Source organism: Gracilinanus agilis, chromosome 4 (genome assembly GCF_016433145.1).
Source record: "Gracilinanus agilis isolate LMUSP501 chromosome 4, AgileGrace, whole genome shotgun sequence".
Taxonomy (NCBI): domain Eukaryota; kingdom Metazoa; phylum Chordata; class Mammalia; order Didelphimorphia; family Didelphidae; genus Gracilinanus; species Gracilinanus agilis.
In genome coordinates this window covers 213,227,248-213,252,359 of record NC_058133.1, presented here as the reverse complement: position 1 = coordinate 213,252,359, position 25,112 = coordinate 213,227,248, and the positions used below count along the sequence as shown (strand labels likewise).

General features: G+C 40.1%; 1 protein-coding gene across 2 annotated transcripts in view; it reads right to left on the bottom strand.

Moving 5' to 3' along the window:
* SLC39A11 (solute carrier family 39 member 11) overlaps window positions 1-25,112 on the bottom strand; it is a 538,533-nt gene that overhangs the window by 135,591 nt on the left and 377,830 nt on the right. For both annotated transcript variants that reach the window (XM_044676317.1, XM_044676318.1), the window contains one exon: window positions 10,514-10,583. In XM_044676317.1, coding sequence (XP_044532252.1) covers window positions 10,514-10,583 — 70 coding nt within the window. The remainder of the gene's footprint in view (window positions 1-10,513; window positions 10,584-25,112) is intronic.

Sequence of the window (25,112 nt, the reverse complement as noted above, 5' to 3'; positions counted from 1 at the left end):
AGAGTGCTGGGTTGGGGGTTTAGCAAGACTATGAGGGTGCCTAAGCCCCTCCCCCCCAATGGACCCAATTAGACTACATACCTGAGACCAGAGCAGAGAGGCTCCTTCACGGAAAGGTCCCTATGAACCTTTAATAGGAGCAAACCCAGTTCTACTGATTTGTACTTTCCACCACATCCTGCTTCCCTCTAAAGCATAATACTTAATTGTGTCCATTCCAAAACCAAACACAAATTGCTTTAGATGAATCACAGCTGTTGATCATCTGGGTTTCTATACTCCTTCATTCATAGGGGCTAGACTACACAGCTGCCCATGTTAAATTTCTATGTTCCTCTTTTCCTCCTAACGAATTGTGTTTCAGAAGCAAAATCTCCTTTAATATCCAGCTCCCTAAACATACTATGGCTTAATTCAGAGATCCTTTCATGGAAAACAAAAAACAAAAAACAAAAAACCCCAAACTACTAGATCTGACTACAAAAAAAAGGGGGGGGGACAAAAATATACCCCTTTAGGACTGTTACTGACCAAAAGACTTCAGAGTAAGGGGGTTTTGAATATGCTTTTGAAATAATTCCCTGAAATAAACAATAACTGCTTTCTCGATAGAAAAGATTTTGTTTCTCTTTTTAAACACTGGTAGGAAGGGATTGTGAAGTAGATTCAAAGGGATGAAGTATTAGAAAACAAACACTAGATGGCAGCAGAGACATATAAAACATGGGCAGAGAAACACATTTCCGAGACTATACATATCATATTGTTCAGTTGTTTCAATCTCATCTGACTCTTTGTGACCCCGTTCCCCATTTGGGGTTCTCTTGGCAAAAGATACTGGAATGGTTTGCCATTTCCTCCTCTAGCTTGTTTTATAGCTGTAGAAACAGAGGCAAATAGGGTTAAGTGAGTCGCCCAGGGTCACAGAGCCAGTAAGTGTGAGACTGGCTTTTAATTTAGATTTTCCTAACTTCAGACCCTATTTGTGCTCTAACCACTGTGACACCTGAGGAACCCTAGGGAGGTTTGATTTTGATTCTGTTCACCTCAATCCCTTTTGAAATGGCTGCTACTAAGTCATGGTTGAGAGGAGATTTCTTGTCCTACAGAAAATGTGAATCCATCAATCCATAAGGAGTTATGACACACCTGCTCTGTGCCACTGTGCTGAGAGGCACAGAAATGCCAAGAACCAAACAATTCTAATTCCCAATGAGTTTTACACTTCCCATCTGGTACCAAGAGGACAAAACCCAAAGGTGGGAAGAAGATTGGTAGGAGGAGTTTTTTCACAATTACTCATTTCAAGCCATCCATACGTATCATCTGGAAACTGGCCCCACACCAATCAATTAGTGGCTGTTTCTAGGGTCCTCTGATGGGGGGCAATCAAGCCTTTGGAGGGAAGATGGGCAGCGGAGTCCATGTGCTGGTCCTACATGGATAGTAAACATTTTCCTTTCACAATCACATGCATGCTCTACCTACATGTGCTACCAGCCATAACTAATACACCAAAAACTGTTTTCCCTGATAAATGGGTTCCAGTGGTACCAGCATCCTTCCAGTCACTCAAGCTGGGAACTTTGGGATCATCTTTGGCCTGTCCCCTCTAGTTCTCCCCTGTCCAACAACGTCTGATTTGAATTGTTTGTTTTTTTGAGGCATCTGGCCTAATGCAGTAACTTCCTAATCCCTCCACGCTCTCTCCATCTCCGATCTATCCTATAAACTTGATGTCAGCTCGGGCCACATTGCTTCCCAGTTCAAAAAGGACTCCTTGACAACTATAAAATAAAGTCTACACTCTCCCTAGGGTTTGAGGCCCTTTCTATTTGACTACCCGTTTATGTTCTCAGCCTTGGCTGGGGAAACACTCCCCTGTGTACATCCTATCTTCAGCCACATGGGTTCAGGCTGCATCTCCCTGGCACTGAGAATATGCCTCCATACCTTTGCTCATCCCATTCCATTCTTTCCACTTTGAATATGCCCTTCCCCTATCCCTAATGCTTTTTGAAATTCTCAGCATGTTTTTTTTTAAACCCTTAACTTCTGTGTATTGACTTTATAGGTGGAAGAGTGGTAAGGGTAGGCAATGGGGGTCAAGTGACTTGCCCAGGGTCACACAGCTGGGAAGTGTCTGAGGCCGGATTTGAACCTAGGACCTCCCATCTCTAGGCCTGGCTCTCAATCCACTGAGCTACCCAGCTGCCCAATTCTCAGCATCTTTTAAGGCCCAGATAAATGTCATCTCCTTCATGAAAAGCCTTTTATGGTAGCAGTTAGTAGTAATCTCTCCTTTCTCTGCTACAGAATCTGGTTTGCAACCACTCAGTCAATGAACATTTATTAAGCACCTACTCTGTGCCATGCATTGGGCTAAGTGCTAGGGACACGAAGAAAGATAAAATGTAGTTCCAGGTCTTAAGGAGCTCATAGCCTAATGTGAAGTCTGTGTAAATCTGCCGTTTACATGGCATTTCTCTTATACTACCTTCTAAAAAAAATTGTGTATAAATCTTAGCACCCCTCAGAATACAAAGCATCTTGGGGCTGAGATTATCCTTGGGGAAGGAGGAATTTAAACATATCTTTAAGAATAGTCCAGAAACATGAACAAATCTGCTTTGAATTCAGAAATAATGAGACACAGTGATGAAGTTATATTTCTGGATAATGGTTCTTTAAATTTTTGTTTCAGGACTCCTTTATACTCTTTTTTTTTTTAATCCTTACCTTCTTTGGTAGAACTGATATTAAGCATCAGTTCCAAGGCAGAAGAGTGGTAAGAGCTAGGCAAAGGGATTAAGTGATTTACCCAGGGTCACATAGCTAGGAGGCATAAAGATTTGACTCCAGGATCTCTTCTCTTCAGGCCTGGCTCTCTATCCTCCAAGCCACTTAGCTGCCCTGACCCCTTATACTCTTAAAAATGACTGAGAGACCCAAAGAGCTTTTCTTTATGTGGGCCATAGAAATAATGTCTTAGTATTATTATGAAAATCATTTTGACTTCACAGATTCCATGAAAGGATCTCAGGGCCTCCTAGGTTTAGAGGACCACACTTTGAGAACTGCTCTAGTAGAATAATATATACATGAAAATAATAAAAGTATCTGTGATTTTACAACTTGAGAGAAGTTGCTCCACCAGTTCAATTTGATGGTCTTTCCATTATTTACTTAATTTTTTAAAATTTAAAAATGTTTATGTAATTTTAATTTTTTTAATTTAAATTAATTTTTTTTCATTCTTTTTTCCCCTCTCCCTCCCACCCAGCTTGCAGGTGTTAAGTAACTTGTCCAAGGGCACACAACTAGTTAGTGGGGTTTGGGGGTGGAGAGAGAAAGAGGGAGGAGAACTCTAAATCTTCCTGAATCCTCTATCTCATAAACCCTAAGAGAAATGAGCATTTGCCTTGTGCTGGTCTTCCTTGGGACACGTTTAGCACGGGGCATTGAACATAGCACAAGACATCAATGAGAAGCTTCTTGTTGGATGGATGAACAAACAAATGAGAAGCTAACAAGAAAGCAGTTGTTTGTAGCATAATTACTTAAAAATCAATGCAACAGATAGTTTATTCAGCACCTGCTTTGGGCAAGGCTCTGTACCCACTGTACCTAGATGTACTCAGTTCACTGGGGACTAAGGGAAAGAAGGACAATGTGCCTTCCTTCATTGGGTTCAGAGATTCTGCACCTGCTCAATCACTAATCCACTTTAATCATCTGGCAGCTGACTGTTTTCTCACTGGGTTCCTGGAAGAGAGAGCCAAGAACAAGTGTGGATGGCCTTAACACAGGTTACTGAGCATTAAATAATTAGGGAGAAGGCTCTTCCCGGAGAGGTAGTGAGTTCTGTGAATGGACACAATGATGTGCTAATACATTCTGGCCTGCTTCCTGCTTAAAGCCAAGAATGTTAGAGCTAGAAGGGGACTTAGAGATCCCATAGCACAGTGATGGGCAAACTACAGCCCGCAGGCCAGATGCAGCCCCCTGAAATGTTCTATCTGGCCACAGGACATTATTCCTAATCTGTCGAATACAGTAAGTAAGATACAACACAATGAAACTTCGAAAGAGTTGCCTTAGAAATAGACTGACAGATAAGTATTTCCTTTTCCTTTGGCCCCCTCTTTAAAAAGTTTGCCCATCACTGCCCTAGCCCATGGACTCCTATCCTGGGGTGTGTGAATTTGTCTTATTTTTTTTAACTCTTACTTTCTGTCTTAGAATTTATACTGAGTATTGGTTCCAAGGCAGAAGAGCTGTAAGTGCTAGGTAATTGAAGTTGAGTGACTTGCTCATGCTCACACAGTTAGGAAGTGTCTGAGGCCACATTTGAACCCAAGACTCCAGTCTCCTGGGCTGAATCTCAATCCATTGAGCCACTGAGCTACCCTGTGAACTTGATTTTAAAAAATAAAATTGATAACTGCATTTAATTTAAAATTTTGATTTAAACTTAAATTAATTTTAAAAATTGATAACTGCATTTTAATAGAATTGGTTTTCCTTTGTAATTCTGTGTTTATTTTAGGTATTCAGAAACATTCATCTAATAACTGCCAAAGACATATCAAGCAGAGATTAAGAAGCCTTGATCTAGTCCAGCCCCACCATTTTGTAAACGAGGAAACCAAGGCCCAGAGAAGTGGATGAGAAGGAAGAGAATGCAAAATATCTAAACAATTCTCAGGTCACGGCTGGTTCCTTTCCTCAACCTATTTCAAAAGATCATTGATTGCATTGACATGAATATTTCTGCACCAATGAAGATTTCCGTCCTACCACCTCTTAGAAACTGCTCTGTTTTGATGATCCAAAAAACAAGCGAACAAAAAACAAATACCAATGTGCCAAAAAGGAACACTGTTAGGAGACAGAGGCACGTACATGGGGAAGTGGCTGGGACAGAAGCCTTCCTTCCATCCATGCCAGGCCCTGGGCTGGGTGCTGGGGCCACTGTTCTCCAGGAGGCCATGCTTCCCAAGGAGGACTGGAGCCTTCCCTGGGTTTACTCTGGGCTGTAGGCTTTGTAAGTGTTGGCTCACAAGTCTTCTTTCAAGCCTGTAGGCTCTGTCTCAGCTCCTTGTACAGAAGCCTCTTGAGAGCAGGGAGCACAGGTTCTGTCTTCACTCACTCTGGCCAATCTTTGAGCTTTAACCCGCCTCTCTTCCAGGTGCTAAGGGCTTGCAAGGCCTTTGAAGCAGATAAAGCCTGAATCTACACCCCAGCTAGGGCAATAACCCTGCAAAATGCACCAGAGCCAAGCAGCGTTTCACGCTTGCTCCATGCAAAACCAGAAAGTAGCTAACTCCTTTTTTCCTCGTCTGACCCTCTGAAGTGATTCTTTTCTGAGCTTGAAGTCCAGCCTGAACCATTCCTCCTAACGAGGGCATTATTCTGGGGCTGAGGATGGGGGCAGCTGATCAAAGGAACCCAGGCAGGAGATAGGAGAAGTGCCTGAGAGCTGGGGGGCTGCCCATCAGCCTTCTAAGACTCAGCAGGATTCTGGAAGAAGAAAAAAAAGTCTGGGGGAAAAGGCAAATGGGCTTATCATTGGAAAAAAATCAAATTGAAGAGAGAGCTACAGGCCATCTCTTATTTGGAAACACTATTTGTCTTCTCTCTCATTAATTATTCATTCAAACTCTACAAGGACAAGAAGTCTGCTGTGTAGGTAATACCACTAAGCACAGTTTTGAGGTCCTGTGATGATAACCAGCAAAGCTCTAAAAATTTGTTTTACATCCTACTCTGATCCCCTGCCTTCCCAATACAGTCACTTATTTAGCAGTTACATTACAGGAGGACTGGGATGCAAACACTCACTCCCATCCTACCCACTGTCAATCCTAGCTTAGAATTTGTAAGGTTCAGAACTAGGTGGTTTGGGACAAGGACAGGGGTATAAGACAGGGCCAGAGGTGCCCCAATTCCAGTGATCTTAGCCCCCCCCAAAATCATTCATAGAATCATCATAATTTTGGATGACCATGGAATGGCAAACCAGTGCAGTCCTGTTCTGTGATGTGATCAAACCAGGCTTGGTGATGATGAATACAGCCCTCCCTTTTTTCCCTCTCAGAGATTCCCTTTCTTCTTTCTAGATACACCTTAAGCACCATCTTTTACAATGAAGTATTTCCTGGTTCTCTCAACTGTGAACACAGTACCCTGCAAGGTTGTGTATGTGTGTGAGAGAGACAGACAGAGAGACAAAGAGAGAGAGACAGAGATAGAGATACAAAGAGACAGAGACAGAGAGACAGAGAGAGAGCTACTCCTATTGGAACCTAGTGTTGAAATTAAGAGATTTGGAAGAGAGAGCCTGGAGGCATGATGGATTGTCAATATGGGCTCCTACCCAAAATGGAGGTCTCAAGAAACTCACTACTATGAGAAGGACATGGTGGAGAGATAAGGTAGGGTAGGGTAGGGTAGGGAAAGCTGTGCCAAAGAAGATGGGAGACTGAGCCAGGAACAGTCACCCACTCAATAGGCTTAAAAGTATATACGGGGTCTCTGCGTTCCCCTCGCATTCAGCACTCTACCAGCTCTTCCTCAGACTCAGAGGGAAGGCAGATGACCTCTCTTCCCTCAATCAACCCCAGCTAAGGGAACTATGTGTTCAAGGCAGCACTTAAGCACATTTGCTTGATTAGACGAGCCTGAGGAAGCTTCTTCCGCTTTGTGTTTCTTTTCCTGAGCACAGGTAACTCAAGAGTTGGGATGTTCAGAGAACAGGCTCTGTCCATCAGTGGGAGATACTCCCTGCAGCTCTCTCTCAGAGGCCCTGACAGGATCCTGCTGGAACACAAAATCCTGAGCCACAATATGGTGGCTACGAGACCTGAACTCACTCATTCAGTTCAGAGGGAGGTGAAAGTGGCATCTGGTCAGCAGGCCCACAGACCTCTTGGGTGTCATTACCCAGTAAGAGAGGAGAAGGGTAATGTGCATCTGTGTAGGGGCTACAAGTCCTTCATGATGGATTTCTATTTCATGTTTTAAGTGCTTGTTAATATGCGTGTGAGTCTTTTGTGTTTCTTTTGCCATTTATTTTGTGGTGTAGGGAATAAATAGCTGGTTTATAACTGATATCAACCACTTTGGACAAGGAGTAACTTTTTTAAGAACAAGATCTGGTGAATTCCTTTTCAGTGATCCTAGAACATGAGTCATGATAGTTTTAAGTGAGAGATTTTCCTTAGGGCTTATGAACCAGAATGAGGGCATAATGAGTCAGAGATTATACAGAAAATATTGAAATCCACTCTCTTTGAGGTCAAACTTGCCCCTAGGATGAACTACAGTCCACCTAATTCCCAAATCAGGATTCTCTTGTGGGAAAGGGTGCTCTGGGTTATAGGTGGTAATACCTTTGGCAGAGCCAAGATTTGAACCCAGGTCCAGTGATCCTTCATTCTTTTCACTGTACCATACACCAGCCTTCTAGAGCTCTTTGCCTTTCCCAGGCTCTGTCTGTCTCTAGTGTTTTCCACAGACCAGAAAAAACTATGGATTAATTAGTTATATTATGAAGGCTATAGCTATATTCCTTACAATCCTGAAGAGAAGACAGCTGGCCTACATTTCACTATTACTTGCTATTTAGTCTTTGATGTTTTATTCAAAATTCTCATCAATATAGAAGTAAATAGCTATGTCAGGAACAAAGTATGAACAGAACAGATTTTAAAGTGGTTTAAAAAAATTAATACAGCAACCAAGTCCAAACCAATGACGTCAAATAGGATGATTGGCACTAGGAAGAAGAGTAATTTAATATACAATGCCTGATTTTATATGGTGCCATCTGCATAGCACTTTTTATGATTTGCAAAGTATTTTATATACATTAATATCCCAGAGAGGTCAGAGTTCAAAAAGAGGAAGAGCAATGGACTGATTCTATTAAGACAAAATCCAATAGATATAGTCTTATAAATTGAGAATTAAAGAAATCAACTTCACAAGTAATAATAATAATAGCTAACATTTACATAGCACCTACTATGTGCCAGGCACTTTACTAAGCACCTTGTAATTATTATCTCGTTTGGTCCTCACAACAATCCTATGTGGTAGGTGCTATTACCCCATTTTACAGATGAGGAAACTGAGGCAAATAGAGATTAAGTGACTTGCCCCAGGCCAAACAGTATGTTAGGCCAGATTTGAACTCTGGTCTTCTTGCTTCTGGGCCTGGCACTCTATCCACTGCATCACCTATCTGGGAGGCAGCATGTTATATGGTAGTTTGTCCTTTAAAGATCTGAGGGTTTTAGTGGCCTGCAAGCTCAATATGTGTCAGTAGTTTGAGGTAGAAACACCAAAAGGTAAAGCCATCCTGAGCAGAATTAAGGGGCAGAATACTCTTTGATTCAGAAATACCACTACTAGGTCTTTATCCCAAAGAGATTTTTTAAATAAGGGGAAAGGATCTAATTGTACAAATTTTTTTCTAGTGGCTCCTTTGGTGGTGGCAAAGAATTGAAATCTGAGGATATATCCATCATTTGGGGAATGGATGGGCAAACTATGGTATATGATGATGATGGAATACTATTATGCTATAAGGAATAATGAACAGGAGGATTTCAAAAAGAGCTGGAAAGACCGACATGAACTGATGCAGAGTGAAATAAGCGGAAGCAGGAGAACATTATATACACAGTAACTGCAATATTGTAGAATGATCTTAGCTACTCTCAGCAATACAATGATCCAGGACAATTCAAAATCAAAAAAGGCATTCACAGAATTAAAGCATTTGAAATTTGGAAAGGATCTCAATAACCATCTAGTCCAATCCAAATCCTAAAAGAATCTCTACAAAAACATGCCTGAAAAGAACCCCCCAAAGTCAAGAAATCTATAATATCTGGAGGCAACCCATTTTACTTTTGGGCAACTCTCATTAGAAAGCTTTTCCTAATTTCAAACCTAAATTTGCCCTACTGCAAATTCTATGCTTTGTTCCTAGTTCTCCCCACTGGGGCCAGTAGAACATTTAATCTCTCTTTGAAATGACAACTCTTCAGATCCTTGAAGACAGCTCTTAAGTCCCTCCTGAGTTTTCTCTTCTGGCTAAACATACTCAGCTTCTTCATTTGATCCCCTGGCTCTTCATCATCCATGTTGACCTCCTTTGGACACTCCCTAGCTTATCTGTGTCTCTCTTAAACCATAGCCCCCAGAACTGAGCACGATACTGCAGATGAGGTCTGACCAGAACAGAGAAGAGAGTGATTCACCCTTTCTTTATTCCTGGAAGCTCTGCCCCTTAATTATTTTTTTAAGATATTTTATTTTTTCAATTACACATGGTAACATTTTTCCACATACATTTTCTGAAGTTATAAGATCCAAATTGTCTCCCTCCCTCTCTTCACTCCTTTCCTCCTTCCTGGAGATGGTAAAAAATTTGATCTGGGTAATACAAGTATTATCATACAAAATATATTGTGGTAAGAAAATAGTTATATAAAACCAAAAGTTCAAAATAAGGGGAAAATTGTATGCTTTGATCTGCATTCTGACTTCAATAGTTCTTTCTCTGGAGGTGGATAGCACTCTTTGTCATAAGTCCTCAGAATTGTCATATGTAAGTAAAACATAGATAATGCCTCTAATATCCATTTCCTCAAAGTGTTGTCATGGTAGTCAAGTGAGAGAATCTATATAATGCACATTGCAAACTTTAAGTTTTTCTTTAATGTTAAATATTATTATATAATTATTATAATAATATTATATTATTATATAAATATTAAATAAAAATAATCTTAGGTATTAGTATCCTTGTTTATTGTTTCACATATAGTATTATGGTATGTCTCCAAAAATATGCTTAGAGACTCTCTTAACCTACGCTCCTATTTTCTAAGTGGACCAGAGCAGGTAATGGAATCAACGTTAGCCCCTCATGAAGTCTTGTTTCTGTTTTTGTTCTTTAAAACTCGATGACCTGATTTCACCCAGGCCAGAAGCACAGCAGTCATATCCCACTGCTGATCAATGTGCAAGTTTGGAACTGCTCTGTATCTGATGCAAACCAGCTCCCCCTCTTTGGGTGGCCTAGTGGTCCCTGATCCTGGTGGCTCACTGTACTGGTGCAGGACATTGCAGACATCTGCCAAGCTTTCCCTACTGCAGCTCAGGACTCCTGAGCTCAAGAGGTCCACTAGCCCAGCCTTGCCAGCAGGAGGAAATACAGATGGACACTACCATGCCCAGATCCTGAAGTCTTTCTTACAAGACTGCCTGCCCTTTCCCTCAGAGAATCCCAGTGAGATGAGGATGGATGATGACATTGTGGGGCTTCTTCTTTGCCCTGCTCTAATGTGTATCCCTCAAATATGAGCCATCAAAGAAGAGCTTGCAAATAGCTTACCTAGCCCTAGAAAGTTAATAGACCTTTGATCATTCAGATGGCTATTCAGGTTTCTGTATGCCCCATCCTGGGAGCAACGCACTATACTGAGAACTGACTTACCTGGCACTTTCAAAGGTGGCGGATGCAGTCTTTCCAATTGCCCCGAATCCAACTCCAACAGCAAGACCCTCTAAAAGAGACACAAAACGAAGGTCCTTGTGGTTAGGAAATCAATGCCCATTCCTCATTATACTATCTGTCAACGATACCTAATGGTCATCTTTACAACTGCTCACATTGCTCACATTCCTACAACCCTTTATGATTTTATAATAATTGTTTACTGTTTCACATATAGCATTATGGTGTATCTCCAAAAATGTGCTTAGAGACTCTCTTAACCTATGCTCCTATTTTCTAAGCGCCTATTTGTAATAATAATGTTGAGCTTTAAAGTTTGCAATATGGTCTATCTCCTTTATCTCACCTGATACACACAGCAACCTGGTAGAGAGGTAGGCTTAAAGATGAAGAAACTGAGGAAAAGAGAAGTTAAATGATTCGTCTATGGTTGCATAATCAGTAAATGTCAGAGGTAGGATATGAACCCAGGAATTCAGGATTCCAACTCCAGGGCTCTCTCCACTATGACATGGCAATGCCTCACTCTGAAAGCATTCCCCACTCAGCAATTCTATGATGTGGGCAGAGAAAGCAGCATGATCTCCATTGTACACATGAAAAAAATAGAAGCTTAGAGTGGCTATGACTTGCTCCTGGTCAGGCAGCAACCAGCAGACCTAGGATTTGGATCCAAGTCTTCTGAAAAATCAAATTCCCTTTCTATCATATCATGCTCATTCCATTAGCATACCTGAGCACCTTTTGAGTATTTCTTGATAGGAAAGCATTATGTATTTTCTTTGTTTTATTTAACCTTTTCCTTCTGTCTTAGAATTGATACTATCAGTTCCAAGGCAGAAGAATGGTAAGGGTTAGGCAATGGGGGTTAAATGACTTTTTCAGGATCAAACAGGAAGTGTCTGAGGCCAGTTTAAACCCAGGATCTCCAAACTCCATGTCTGGCTCTCTATCCATCGAGTGACCTCCATTCCTCAATGTCATATTTTTGAGAGAACTATTTTTGAATGGTCCCTCCAAGAAATCCTTAAAATCAAGACAAAACTCCTTTGCCCCCATCATTCCCTAACTTGGTTCATATTTCCTTGTGCTGTATCTCCCCAGTAGAATTTAAGATCCTTGAGGACAGGAGCTTTGTTAGTTATTATTTTTATCTCCAACATCCAACTTTTATAACACAGTGGATTATTGATAATTATTTGTGGCATAAACGAACTGATCTGAGAAGGGACACAACGTTGATGTTTGGAGGGCTGGGGTTCAATGTCACTTATTTGTCTGACTTCTGGAAAGTCACCTAACCTTTCTATTGCTCCATTTCTGTTTTTGTTAAGATGAGGAAGTTTGACTAGATAATTTAGGAGCCTAAAAGCACAGTGTCTGGTGCTAGCTACTTACTATTTCCTAGTTCTCATTGTCATTCTCTTCAATGAGATTATTAATTGTTTCTATGATTTGTTCTTTAACTGATTTTGGAAAATCATATTATTTAATTTCCAATTAATTTTTCATTTGCCTCTCCATGTATCCTTACTAATTATTATTTTTATTGCATTATGATCTGAAAAGGTTGCATTTATTATTTCTGCTCTTTTGCACTTGTTTGTCATGTTTTTATGCCCTAGCACATGGTCAATCTTTGTGAATGTACCATGTGCTATTGAAAAAAGGTGTATTCCTTTTTGTCCCTATTTATTTTTCTCCACCTATCTATTAACTCTGATTTTTCTAAGATTTCATTCACATCTGTTACCTAATTCTTATTTACTTTTTGGTTTGATTTATCTCCATCTGATAGAGGAAGGTTCAGGTCTCCCACTATTATAGTTTTACTATCTATTTTGTCCTTGAGCTCCACTAGTTTCTCCTTTAGAAATTTGAATGCTATACCATTTGCTGCATACATGTTGAGTACTGAAATTTCCTCATTGTCTATACTGCCTTTTATCAGGATGTAATTACTTTCCCTATCTCTTTTAATCAGATCTATTTTTATTTTGGCTTTGTTGGATATCATGATTGTGACTCCTCCCTTCTTTTTCTCAGTTGAAGCCCAATAGATTTTGCTCCAGCCTTTTACCTTTACCTGGTGTGTGTCCATCTGCCTCATGTGTGTTTCTTGTAGACAACATACAGTAGGATTTTGGTTTCTAATCCACTCTGCTATTTGCTTCTGTTTTATGGGTGAGTTCATTCCATTCACATTCAAAATTATAATTATCACCTGTATATTCCCCATCATTTTTATTTCTTCTCCTAGTCCTGCTCTTCCTTCTTTCAGTATTTCCTTTCAATTCTTTTTTTTTAAAAAGGAAAGAACACTAGTTCTGAATATAAAAGACTCAAATCAAACCTCTGCAAATCAGTAGCAGATCATAGGCAAGTCATTAGTTTCTTCATTTGTAAAATGGAACTAGCCTTGATTGCCAAGGTCCCTAACTAATTTTAAAATTCTGCAAGTTTATGAAATGAATGGAAGCCACAAATCTTTGAGGAAGAGCCGGATAAGCCCTCTACATTTTCTATGATTTCTGGTGTCATTTTCCCCCCTTTTATTATTGTCAGAGAGTTTTCTTATAAAAATGTTCTCCCAGTTTGTTGCTTTCCTTCTAATTTTGATTGCATTGGTTTTGTTTGTATAAAAGCTTTTTAATTCAATATAGTCAAAGTCATTCATTTTACATTTTGCAATGTTCTCTATCTCTTGCTTGGTCTCAAATTCCTTCCTTTCCCACAGATCTGACAGGTATATTATTCTATTTTCGCCTAATCTATTTATGATTTCACTCTTTATATTTAAGTCATTTACTCATTTTGAATTGATCTTGGTATAGGGTGTAAGATGTTGATCTAACCTAATTTTTCCCACACTGTTTTCCAATTTTTCCAGCAGTTTTTGTCAAATAGTGAGTTCTTGTCCCCAAAGCTGGGGTCTTTGGGTTCATTTAACACTAGCTTGCTGAGGTAATTTACCCCTAGTCCAGTGATGGGCAAACTATTCTCTGCGGGCCAGATCCAAGCGGTAGTTTTCCCATCACTGCCCTAGTGTATTCCATTGATCCACCCTTCTGTCTCTTAGTTGGTACCATATTGCTTTGAAAATCACTGCTTTATAGTACAGTTTAAGATCTGATACTGGTAGGCCCCTATCCTTCACATTTTTTTCATTATTTCCCTTGATATCCTTGATCTCTTGTTCTTCCATATGAACTTTGTTATAATTTTTTCTAATTTTATAAAAAAATTTTTTTGGTAGTTTGATAGGCATGGCACTATGAAAGTAGATTAGTTTGTGTAGGGTTGTCATTTTTATTATATTAACTCATCCTACCCAGGCGTAATTAATATTTTTCCAATTATTTAGATCTAATTTTAATTGTGTGAAAAGTGTTTTGAAGTTGTGTTCTATATGTAATTCTTGTTTGTCTTGGTAGATAGATTCCTAAATATTTTATATTGTCGAGTGATTTTAAAAGGAGTTTCTCTTTCTAACCCCCTGCTGCTGAGTTTTGTTGGAAATATATATAGAAATGCTGATGATTTATGTGGATTTATCTTGTATCCTACAACTTTGCTAAAGTTGTTAATTATTTTCACTAGCCTTTTAGTTGATTTTCTGGGACTCTTTAAGTATACCATCATATCAACTGCAAAGAGTGATAGGTTAGTTTCCTCGTTGCCTACTTTAATCCCTTCAATTTCTTTTTCTTCTCTAATTGATATTGCTAAAATTTATAGAACAATATTAAATAACATAGGTGATAATGGGCATCCTTGCTTCATTCCTGATCTTACTGGGAAGGCTTTTAATTTGTCCCCATTGCAGATGATACTTGCTGATGGTTTTAAATATGCACTGCTTATTATTTTGAGGAATGTTCCTCTACTTTCTAGTGTTTTCAATAGGAATGGGTGTTGTATTTTGTCAAATGCTTTTTCTGCATCTATTGAAATAATCATGTGATTTCTGTTGCTTTGATTATTGATATGGTCAATTATGCAGATGGTTTTCCTAATATTAAACCATCCTTACATTCCTGGTATGAATCCCACCTGATCATAATGAATAATCTTTATGATATATTGCTGTAGTCTCTTTGCCAGTGTTCTATTTAAGATGTTTGCACCTATATTCATTAAGGAGATCGGTCTGTAGTTTTCTTTCTCTGTTTTTGGTCTGCCTGGCTTTTGAATCAGTACCATATTTGGGTCATAAAAGGAATTTGGTAAAACTCCTTCTTTCCTTATTTTGTCAAATAATTTGTATAGTATTGGGATTAGTTGTTCTTTGAATGTTTGATAGAATTCACTTGTGAATCCATCTGGCCCTGGGGATTTTTTCTTAGGAAGCTCCTTGATGGTTTGTTCAATTTCTTTTTCTGAGATGGGATTGTTTAAGTATTCTATTTCCTCTTTTGTTAATCTAGGCAATTTATATTTTTGTAAATATTCACCCATATCACCTAGATAGTCATATTTATTACCATATAATTTAGCAAAATAGTTCTTAATAATTACCTTAATTTCCTCTTCATTAGAGGGACTTCTGGTTTATCTTGAAAATTTATCTGGGCTGGCCCCATGAAGGAAAGTGTATACCAGTAAACCAATAACAGATGGCTGTCTCTTTCCTTCTTAAAGATCTCAATATAATTGGTAAGTCCCACCCTAATTGGTCCACAGCCAAGAGCACCAGAATTAAACTGTGGCAAATCCAGTGTTGCTTAGTGGGTGCTGCAAGCCAGCATTCCATGGAGCACTGAATGGCCATCTATGTAGAGCCAGCAACTGAGCCAGCTGAATCTGCAGAGCAAATAGGGTGCTTATCACTCCCAGGGATGCTACAGCTGGAATATGTCCAGAGCCCTGTTCCCTTGGTCACAACCAGTAGCAATGGAGGGTGTTCTGTCCCAGGGCTGAGGAATATTCCTGCCAACAAAAAATCTGTTCTGTGGATGCTGGCACAGGCACCAACTTCCATTTGGGAAAAGAAATGAAGAAGGAATAATGGGATATGGGGAGTAGGGGGTAGAAAACAATGTAATAGTCATCAAGAATGTAAGCAGGAGTAAAAACCTGGGAGTCAATCAAACAACAGTTCAGCACATATCCCATCCACAGAGAGAGTATAAATGACAGAATTAAGTCAGATTCTGGAGATCAACAGATGGTGTAGAGAACCTACTGGGTAAAAAAAGGAACAGAGGAAAGCTATGGATTCGTGCTCACACCCCAGGTGCTCAACTAAAAGTGCAAATTAGGAAGGTAATTAAGACAAGAAAGCAACGTGACTGGAACATAATTAATGTGTTCTTGGCTCTTTTCTGTTTCTGCTATTCTGGAAGGAAAAAAAATGCATGCAAGACGCCAGCCCTGGATTTAAAAGTTTTGATGAGGTTCAGGGGTCAGAAGTCCTTGAACCTGATTGCAAATAAGTACCAGCTCACCAGAATCTGGCCTGAGCCTCTCAGCAGACAAAGTTCACTACTTGCAAAATAATGTGTGACATGCCTATTAACAGGGGCCAACTCTTTTGGAGGTGGAAGGGGAGTGGATCAGAGACTTTGGGAGTCATGGGGTTTGTAGTTTCTATTAAAAGCTGTGTTCTTTCCTCCCCACTCCCACTTTTTGGAACAATTACACTTCAGAACTTAAGACTGGCCTGGGGTGGGAAATGGGGCTAATGATGACCTGTGGGTAGCCTTTGACTTTGAAAAGAGACAGAGGAGAGATGGAGAGAAACAGACAGACAGACAGACAGAGAGGTAGAGAATTGTTGCAGCAAGGAGAACAAATCCATAGGTCAAGATGGTGGAAGAAGCATGGTGGCTGGCTTCAGCAGTGCAGCCTCAGCTTTATGGGGGAAAAGGAAGTCAATTGCATGTTTTGCAAGGAGGTGACTAAGAGAAAAGACTTAAGGCTATATAAGAGGGCTTGCGAAGTAGGAAGCCGACCACTCCCCAATCCCCAGCAAGAACCTGACCAAATAATGATTAAGAACTCTAATGAAAAACAAAGCCAACTTCCAGTCCCAAGAACTGCACAAAAAGTTGGGTTTTGGCTCATGGCTACCAGGGAAAAGGGACCCTGCCAGGAAATAAAGAGCCACTGCTGGAGAGCCCTCTGTGGGACCAGGAGGAGACATATATGGCTCTCAAGGATTTATTTCCACAGGAACAAAAGTAAAGAGTTCCTTTCAGAAAGCCCCAGGGTAAGCTTGGAAGCCTGGGAGATTTTGAAGGGCAGCACAGTGCCATAGTGCTCAGACTAACCTATACTAGTAAGATCTCACATGATCTTAATCTCCTCCTGTAGGTCTATGTGTTTTGAAGGACTTTTAAAAATCTTTGTAGCATGGAGATTAGATATTTGGCATAATGATCCTTAAACCATCTTTGTATATCTATGTCTGCCTGCTTGTGGACAAGTTTGATCTGTGATAATGATCTGGTTCATTAATCAAGTCCTCTGAGATATTTTGAGATCTGTGCTTGTAGTAGGGGATTTCTGACCATCAGTCCACAAAAGACAGTGAACTTCTGATACATCATTCAAGCCACCAGGTCAAGTCTTAGGAGCTATTCATTAGGGTCTAAGTTTTCATCATTTACAATGATGTGTTTAACAGTTTCTATCATTTCCTAATCTACTTTGATCATTCAGTCTGGGCTCATTAAAGATAACCCTTCTATAGATGCTGGTACTGATAACTTGGTAGTAGATTGCCATCATAAACACGCCTCTATTTGAACAAATAAACCTGCATGATTCAGCCAATTCTTTGTCTAAATGAGGTTGGCTAAATTCATGAAGTTGCCATCCTTGGAGGATCCTCTGACTCCATTCTTAGATCTTAATCATTTTCACAGGCTCCATCTAATATAACTTTCAGTTCCATTTAACAAATCCTATTATTATAATTACAAGGTAGGCAGCAATGGCTGCTTCCTGGTTATATCTGAGACAGTGTTTTCCTGGAGCGAGAGGAGGACAGACTGTGTGGGCATAAGCACTCCCTGAGCCCAAGGCTGCAGGATATTAACTGACTGCCTAGCAGTGCTGTGGGGTATGCCACTTCAGGGGAAACCTATCCTCGAATGACTGGTCATTGGGGAGAGGAAATGCTTGGAGGATGGTTGGTGTGGCAGGAAACTATTGTGCTGATCTGAAGTGCCAGAGGATGAATAATTTAACTTTGGGTGAGTTTAGGCAATGGTCAACACGGCCTCCAGGTGGATACAGTGCTTCAGAAAGTACAACTTCTGCCTTGACTGTAGTTCTTGTAGATAAACTGGTCCTGAATCTGGTAGAGAAAGGCAAGGCTTTAATTTCTCTCTAGTCTTAAGTGGAGGCCTGAGGCAAGTTAATCCTAAAAAAAGGATATTGTGACTCTGAGCCTGGGTAGTCCAGGGGACCTGTTTCTAAAAGTGAGAAGAAATCTTGGTGGACCAGACTTTTAAATTTGAATCTCTGCCCTGGGTAGAGGAAGCTACAAGGAGAAAAGGGGCAGGAAACAGCTATCTTGTCCAAAACACTTACCTAAAAGAACAAAATGGGGAGAGGAATTAGAGTGAATATTAATACTAACCAGTCTAAGACCATAATAATAATTTATTTTATTGGACATGTGATATCCTCAGTGAGTGAGGTATTTCTATCAATGCAGATCAGTACTTCCTTTGCAACTCAAGAGCTGCCTGGATCACAGAGAGGCAAGTGACTTATCCAAGATCACACAGCCAATATGGTGCAATGATCATTCCTGAACCCAGGTCTTCCTGACTTGAAGGCTAGTTCTCTATCCTTTATATGAGAGTCATCAAGGGACCACAAATTCCAGAGCAGAGTGGAACCAGATTAAAATGTAATTGGGAAATATTTAACAAAATAAATAAAAATACAATACAAACTGGTAATGTTAATATATGGTTTCTCAATTCAATCTACAGCTGGCAGACATATGTTTCTATTTGAGTTTCAGACTACTGTACTATGCCACAATGCTTTTCAAATCATCATTGAAGTTGTGCTTTAAGGTTTGCAAAATACTTTCTATACATTATCTCATTTGATAAGGAGATGAACCGGAAGGGAGATCCATTTGATTTCTTGTGGTCTCAGTTTCCTCATTTGCAAAATGAATGAACTAGATGATTTTTGAGGTCTTGTGTCAGCTCTAAAACACTACGATACTACCAAAGAATGTTAGAGACAGCCTATTAGCCATTCAGAATAGCCAGTGCTAGCCAACTGTAAATAAGATGGCAGCATATTGAATGGTAACAAAGAGAAGGGGGGTGACTATGCCCTTATAGTTGAAAGCCAAATCCTTCCAGATACATGTAAGGAGGCCAAATCACAGCACCCACCCCCTCTAGAAGAGATAAGTGGAGAGAAAATATCACACAGACAAGGCCATTCTGACAACTCTGGTATGAAATTAACACTGGGACAGATTTGAGAGCCTGGATGCAAAGATGATGCTTTAAAGGGAGCAATGGGGACAAAGAACTCAATTAGGGAAAATAAGTGATAGTGGCTAACCAGTAGATGGAGCTAATTGACAGGACACCCAAGTGATGGGGACAAAAAAAAAATGAAACAGTTCCAGGCTGGATGGAGGCTGTCATGGGACGGCTAAGGTCACAAATGCTGAGGCAATTCCTTTCATGACTAAAGTAAGTAATCTCTGTTTTGTAAGCTTGGAGTTTTTTTTCATATTTGGTTTTCTTTAAAGGGAGTCCCCTAGACAGTGTCTAATGGAATCTTTAAATATAGCATTCTAGGGGACAGCTAGGTGGCTCAGTGGATAGAGAGCCAGGCCCAGAGACAGGAGGTCCTGGGTTCAAATCTTAACTCAGACACTTCCTAGCTGTATGACCCTGGACAAGTCATTTGACCCCTATTGCCTAGTCCTCTTTTACCTTAGAACCAATACACAGTATTGATTCTAAGATGGAAGGTAAGGGTTTTAATATATATATACATATACATATATGAATATATATATAGTGTTCTACTATTGCTAATTATTACTAGCAGCCAGTAGTAAAAGACAATCTGATAAGGAGCAGAAGGAGGGAAGTACCCCTTCCTGGCTACTCTTGGAAGCTGGATCCTAGGTATTTTGTTAAATAATAACAGGAATTAAACTTGAAATCAATTGAATTGATTTTAAGCAACTGTGAACAGAAATGCGCTTCACAATTTTCAAAGCTTTCTATCTATCTATCTATCTATCTATCTATCTATCTATCTATCTATCTAAGCAGCTAGGAGTTAGACAAAGTACCTGGAGTCAGGAAGACCTGAATTCAACCTGGCCTCAGACACTTACTAGCTCTGGGCAACTCACTTAACCCTGTTTGCCTTAGTTCCTCAACTGTAAAATGAACCAGAGAAGGAAATAAGCAAACCAGTCCAGTAATCTGGCCAAAAACAACAAAAAAAAGAAAAACCCAAATGGGGTCATAAAGAGTTGACACGACTGAAAAAGGACTGAACTCCAACAGTACAACAATATCTGCATAAGGTAGATAGATCACTTGATCTGCAATAACCCAGTGATTCTGGCAAGACAGATATTATTAGGTCCATTTTAAAAATGAGAGTACTGAAGCTGTAAAAGAATAAGTCTATTACCTTGAAACAAAGAATCCATGAGCAATGGAGCTAGGCCAAACAGTACTCTTGATACCATTTTACACTGTCTATTAAGATGAGTTTCCTTTTTTTTTCCTGTGAGGGTAAGGGAAGGTTGGAAAGTGAAATCCCTTCCTTTGGCAGATAGCACAGAGTTGCTCTTATCCAGCAAACCTTGCTTGCTGTCCTTATTCCCAGGTTTGGGCCCCTTTCTGTCTCTCTCCTCTACCCAATTCCTTCATCTACGGAGGCTAACTCGGGGTCTGGTGTCTGGGCTTGCTGCTGACAGAATGTGAGACAGCAGCTGCCTCAGGCAGTGTTTGCCACTGACCTGGTGGAGTTATTACATGACCAGAGGCCCAAGAGCAGGCTATGTGAAGCCCAAGGGGAAAGGGCATCTTGCACTCCATCGTTCCTGTCATGAGTCTTTAGCATTAATGTCCAAGGATGATGAGAAGTAAAAGTCAGGTCAGGTAGACCATTCTCCACTGTCAGGGGAGGCCTGTATCTTAGAGGACAAAAGACCCTGATCCCTTCTCTTCCCTCAGCCCTGGGGGCATTATTTGAGAAGCTCCACAAGAAGAAATGAACTGGCCTCAAAAGTCTGCCACCAGCCATATCCGGTAATGAGCCACAAGACAGAAAGAGGACTCCAGACGTGGGATGAACTTCTGCGGCTTCTGAAACAGGGCCAGATCAATCATCCGGCCCATTAGTTCCTCATAGGCCATAAGCTCCCAATCACCAAGGCAAAGCTGAACAATTACGCAGGGAGGGTGCAGGGAGACAGCCCACTGCTAAGATTTAAAGGCTTTATATGGCTCTCTAGTGGCCAGGGCTGTGATCATGAGTCCTTATAATTTGCTGGTGAATCCTAAAATAAGAGAAGGATTTGGGGTGCCTACATATTATTTAATATCTATTATATTTTATTATATGTAATTATTGTTATTATTTTATTATTATATAATTAGTATCATCTACAGTAATATAATAGTAATGATAGTAATGAATAATGATGATGATGATGATGAAGAAGAAGAATGATGCTTTCAAGATTGCAAAGGAATTTACATATCAGTCAGGTTGCCTTGTAAGTATTTTTGGACTACTAAGTGCTGGAGATAAAAAGAAAAAAGTAAAACAGATCTACCTGTTTCACTTCACTACCTACACAAACAGACCCTGCCCTCAAGGAGCTTATATTCTAATAGGGAAAATGTGTGTGTGTGTGTGTGTGTGTATTTGTAGATAGATGTATGTACACATACATGCAAAATAAATACAAGGCATTTTGGAGAAGGAGTATACTAGCAGCCAGGGAAGACCAGCCAGGCTTTGTACAAAGAGGACTGAAGGGAAAGAGAGGTACCCGGAACCAGAGGGGAAGAGATTGTGCATCCCAGGCCAAAGCCATGGAGATGGAAGCTGGAAGGTGACCTGTGCATGGCAACAAGTGCTTGTGTTGCTGAGAATGGGAGGAAGAGTAATGTGTATGAGAGCTAGAAAGGTAAGAATGCACCAGCTTGTCAAGAGCTTCAAATGCCCAAAATGGAGAAGTTTATATTTGATCCTAGAGGTTGCCGGAAAAGGCAATCATGTGGTCAGATCTTTGCTACAGAAAGATCACTTAGGCACAGTTGTGTGGAGGATAGATGAGGGGTGAGAAAAGAAGGAAGAGAAACTAAACAGAAGGCTACTCCTATAGTGTAGGAAAGAGGTTGCTCTAGACTTGAATCAAGGCAGCTGGCAGCTCAGAAGATCAAGCACTGAGCCTGGACTAAGGAAGAATCATCTTCCTTACTTCAAATCTAGCCACAGACATTTATTTAATATGTGACCCTGGGAAAACCCTGGTTGCCTCTGTTTTCTCATCTGAGAAATGAGCTGGAAAAGGAAATGGCAAACCACTCTAGTACTTTACCAAGAAAACCTCAAATGGGGTTAGGCCCGACTGAAAAATGACTGGACAACGATGCCTGAATGAGGGCATGGCTGTGTGAATGTCAAGTAGTAGACACATGAGGGACACAGAGATGGAATCAAAGTGGAACAACTCATTGGATGTGTGGGGTGAGGAGCTGAGCATAACAGCGAGGTTGTAAATCTGGGTGACTGAAAGGTTACCCTCCACAGTAACAAGGAAACTCAGCAGAGAGCTGAGTATCACAGGAAAGTTAACAAGCTCTATTTTGCTCCTTTTGAGCTGACGATTTCAACTGGTCATCCCATTAGAAATGTCAAATAGGCAATCAGAAATGTGGGACCAGACCTCAGAAGAGAGACTAAGGTCACATATATAAATCTGGAGGTTGTGCACAAAGGTAGTTACTGAACCATGGAAAGGTGAAAAGATCACCAAGTGAGAGGAGATAGATAGATAGATAGATAGATAGATAGATAGACAGACAGATAGATAGACAGACAGACAGACAGAGGGGAAGAGAGGGAGAGAGGGAGAGAGAGAGAGAGAGAGAGAGAGAGAGAGAGAGAGAGAGAGAGAGAGAGAGAGAGAGAGAGAGAGATGAGAGGCCTGGGATGGGTCCCAGGTAGTGTGATTGACATCAATGATGAACATGTGGAGAAGGAGGAGCAGTTATATAGGAGGGAGAAGAGCTAAGAAAAGAGCAGTGTCGTGGAAACACAAAAAGTAGAGAATATGCTGGGAGAGAAGCTCCCAATAAATAGCATCAGATATTTCAAGGAAGCCAAGAAGAATGAAGATTGAGAAGAGGACATTAGAATCCACATTGCGGATAATTAATAGAGATCATTAGTAACTTTGTCCTGCTTACTGATTTCTTGGCTCACATACCAAATCTAGTTTGTAATGAAAGAGGCAGCTTGTATAGACCACACATCTTTTAAGTTTAGCCTCAAAGGAAAGAAGAAAATTATTTTATGGTTATCATAAAAGAGTATCAGAATCAACTGAAGGTTTTTGTTTACTTGTTTAACCAGGGAAGATCAATGACCAAAGTGAGATATTTGGATCTACTGATGAGGCCTAGAAGTACCAGATTGTAACCTGTACCACAAAGTAATAATCACCAAAGAGATGTGATATTTATTAAAAAATGGAAAAGTCCAAAGAATTAGAAATCAAGAGGATGCCCATTAATGACTGAACAAGCTGTGATATGTGATTGTGATGGAATGTTATTGTGCTACAAGAAATGACAAACAGGATGCTTTCAGAAAAACCTGGAAAGACTTAAATGAACTGATGTAAAGTGAAGTATGCAAAACCAGAAGAACATTGTACACAGTAACAGGAATATTGTGGGATGATCACCTGTGAATGATTTAGCTATTCTCGGCAATATAATGATCTAAGACAGTTCTCAAAGGACTTATTAAGAAAAATGCTATCCACCTCAAGAGTTGATGGACTCTGAATGCAGACTGAAGCATACTTCTCCCTACCACCACCACCACTACCATCTTTTTTTGCAACATTGCTAATATAGAAATATGTTTTGCATGTTTTCTTCTATATAGTTGACATCACATTTCTTGCCTTCCTATTGGGTAAAAGATGGTAAAGAAAGAATTCAGAACCCAAAAAAATATTGTAATATGTAAGACCAAGAAGCAATCAAATATCATCACACAGTGTTTGACTAACCCAAAGAGACTGGGTTAAGAATCCACTATTTAACAAAAATTTCTAGGGAAACTGAGAGAGCGAGAGAGAGCGAGAGCGAGCGAGAGAGAGAGAGAGAGAGACAGAGAGACAGAGAGACAGAGAGACACAGAGACAGAGACAGAGACAGAGACAGAGACAGAGACACGGGGGGGGGGGAAGGAGTTGGGAATGGATTGTGAATTGTTTTATATACTGAATAGAGGAGTTTATATTTATTTAGTGACATGGTCAAATCTATGTGAGGTTTGGATGAGAGAGGCATGTGAATTTAGTAGATAATTAAACACATGGGAGCTGAGAAGGTCACTGAGAAAAAGAGTATAGAGACAGAATAGGGCCTAGGGCAGAGCCTTGGGGACCATTTCTAATTAGTGTGTGCAATAAAGATAAGCCAGCAAAGGACTCTGAAAAGAAGTAGTCAGATGGGCAGGAAAACCAGAAAGGAGAAGGGTCACAAAAACCCAGACAAGCAAAAGATATCTAGGGGGAGATATGGGTCAATAATTACAACTGATCAGAATTCATGAAGATGAGGACTGAGGAAAGATCATTATATCTGGAAATTAAGAGATCCTTGGTAACTTTGGAGAGAGCAGTTTCAGTTGAAGGCAGAAGTCAGATTAAAAAGGATTGAGGATTAAGTGAGAAGAAAAGCTATAAATACAATGAGTAAGCTATTTTTAAACATTTGATTAAGAAAGGAATGAGAGATTACAAGATAAATAGACAAAGGTATAGCAGATTCTAGTGAACATTTTTAAGGACAGAGGAGTCTAGTCTAGCATGTTTGAAGACATGATCTTGAAGGAACCAGTAGAAGTAGATGGAGAATGAAGACTGGAGAAAGGAGATGGTTGAAGAGATAATGTTCTGGAGAAGGTGGGAGGGAGAGGAAGAGAGGCTGGCTTTAGCAAGGAGAAGGGTCACCTCATTATGAGAGTTTGGTGGGGGAAGGAGGAGTGAGTGAGTGATGGATGATAATAAGGGAGTTTGGATGAGAATTCTGAGGAGAAGTGAGGTTGTGAAGAATAGTCTTAATTTTTTAAGTAAAGAATAAGAAGATATTTAGACTAAGAAGTTGGATTAGACTAACATCTCACACCATATGCCATAGAGGCTCAGAATTTCCACCTTTTGTCTTCCATCAGCTTCTCTGCTTAGTTTCTCCTCCAAGGAGAAAGGGGCAAAGAGGGTTCCCTTTCCCTTTTCAGCTTCTTTTTGTGTATTGTCTTCCTTCCTTAAACTGTAAGTTCCTTGAAGGCAAGGACTATTTTTCTTCTTATTATA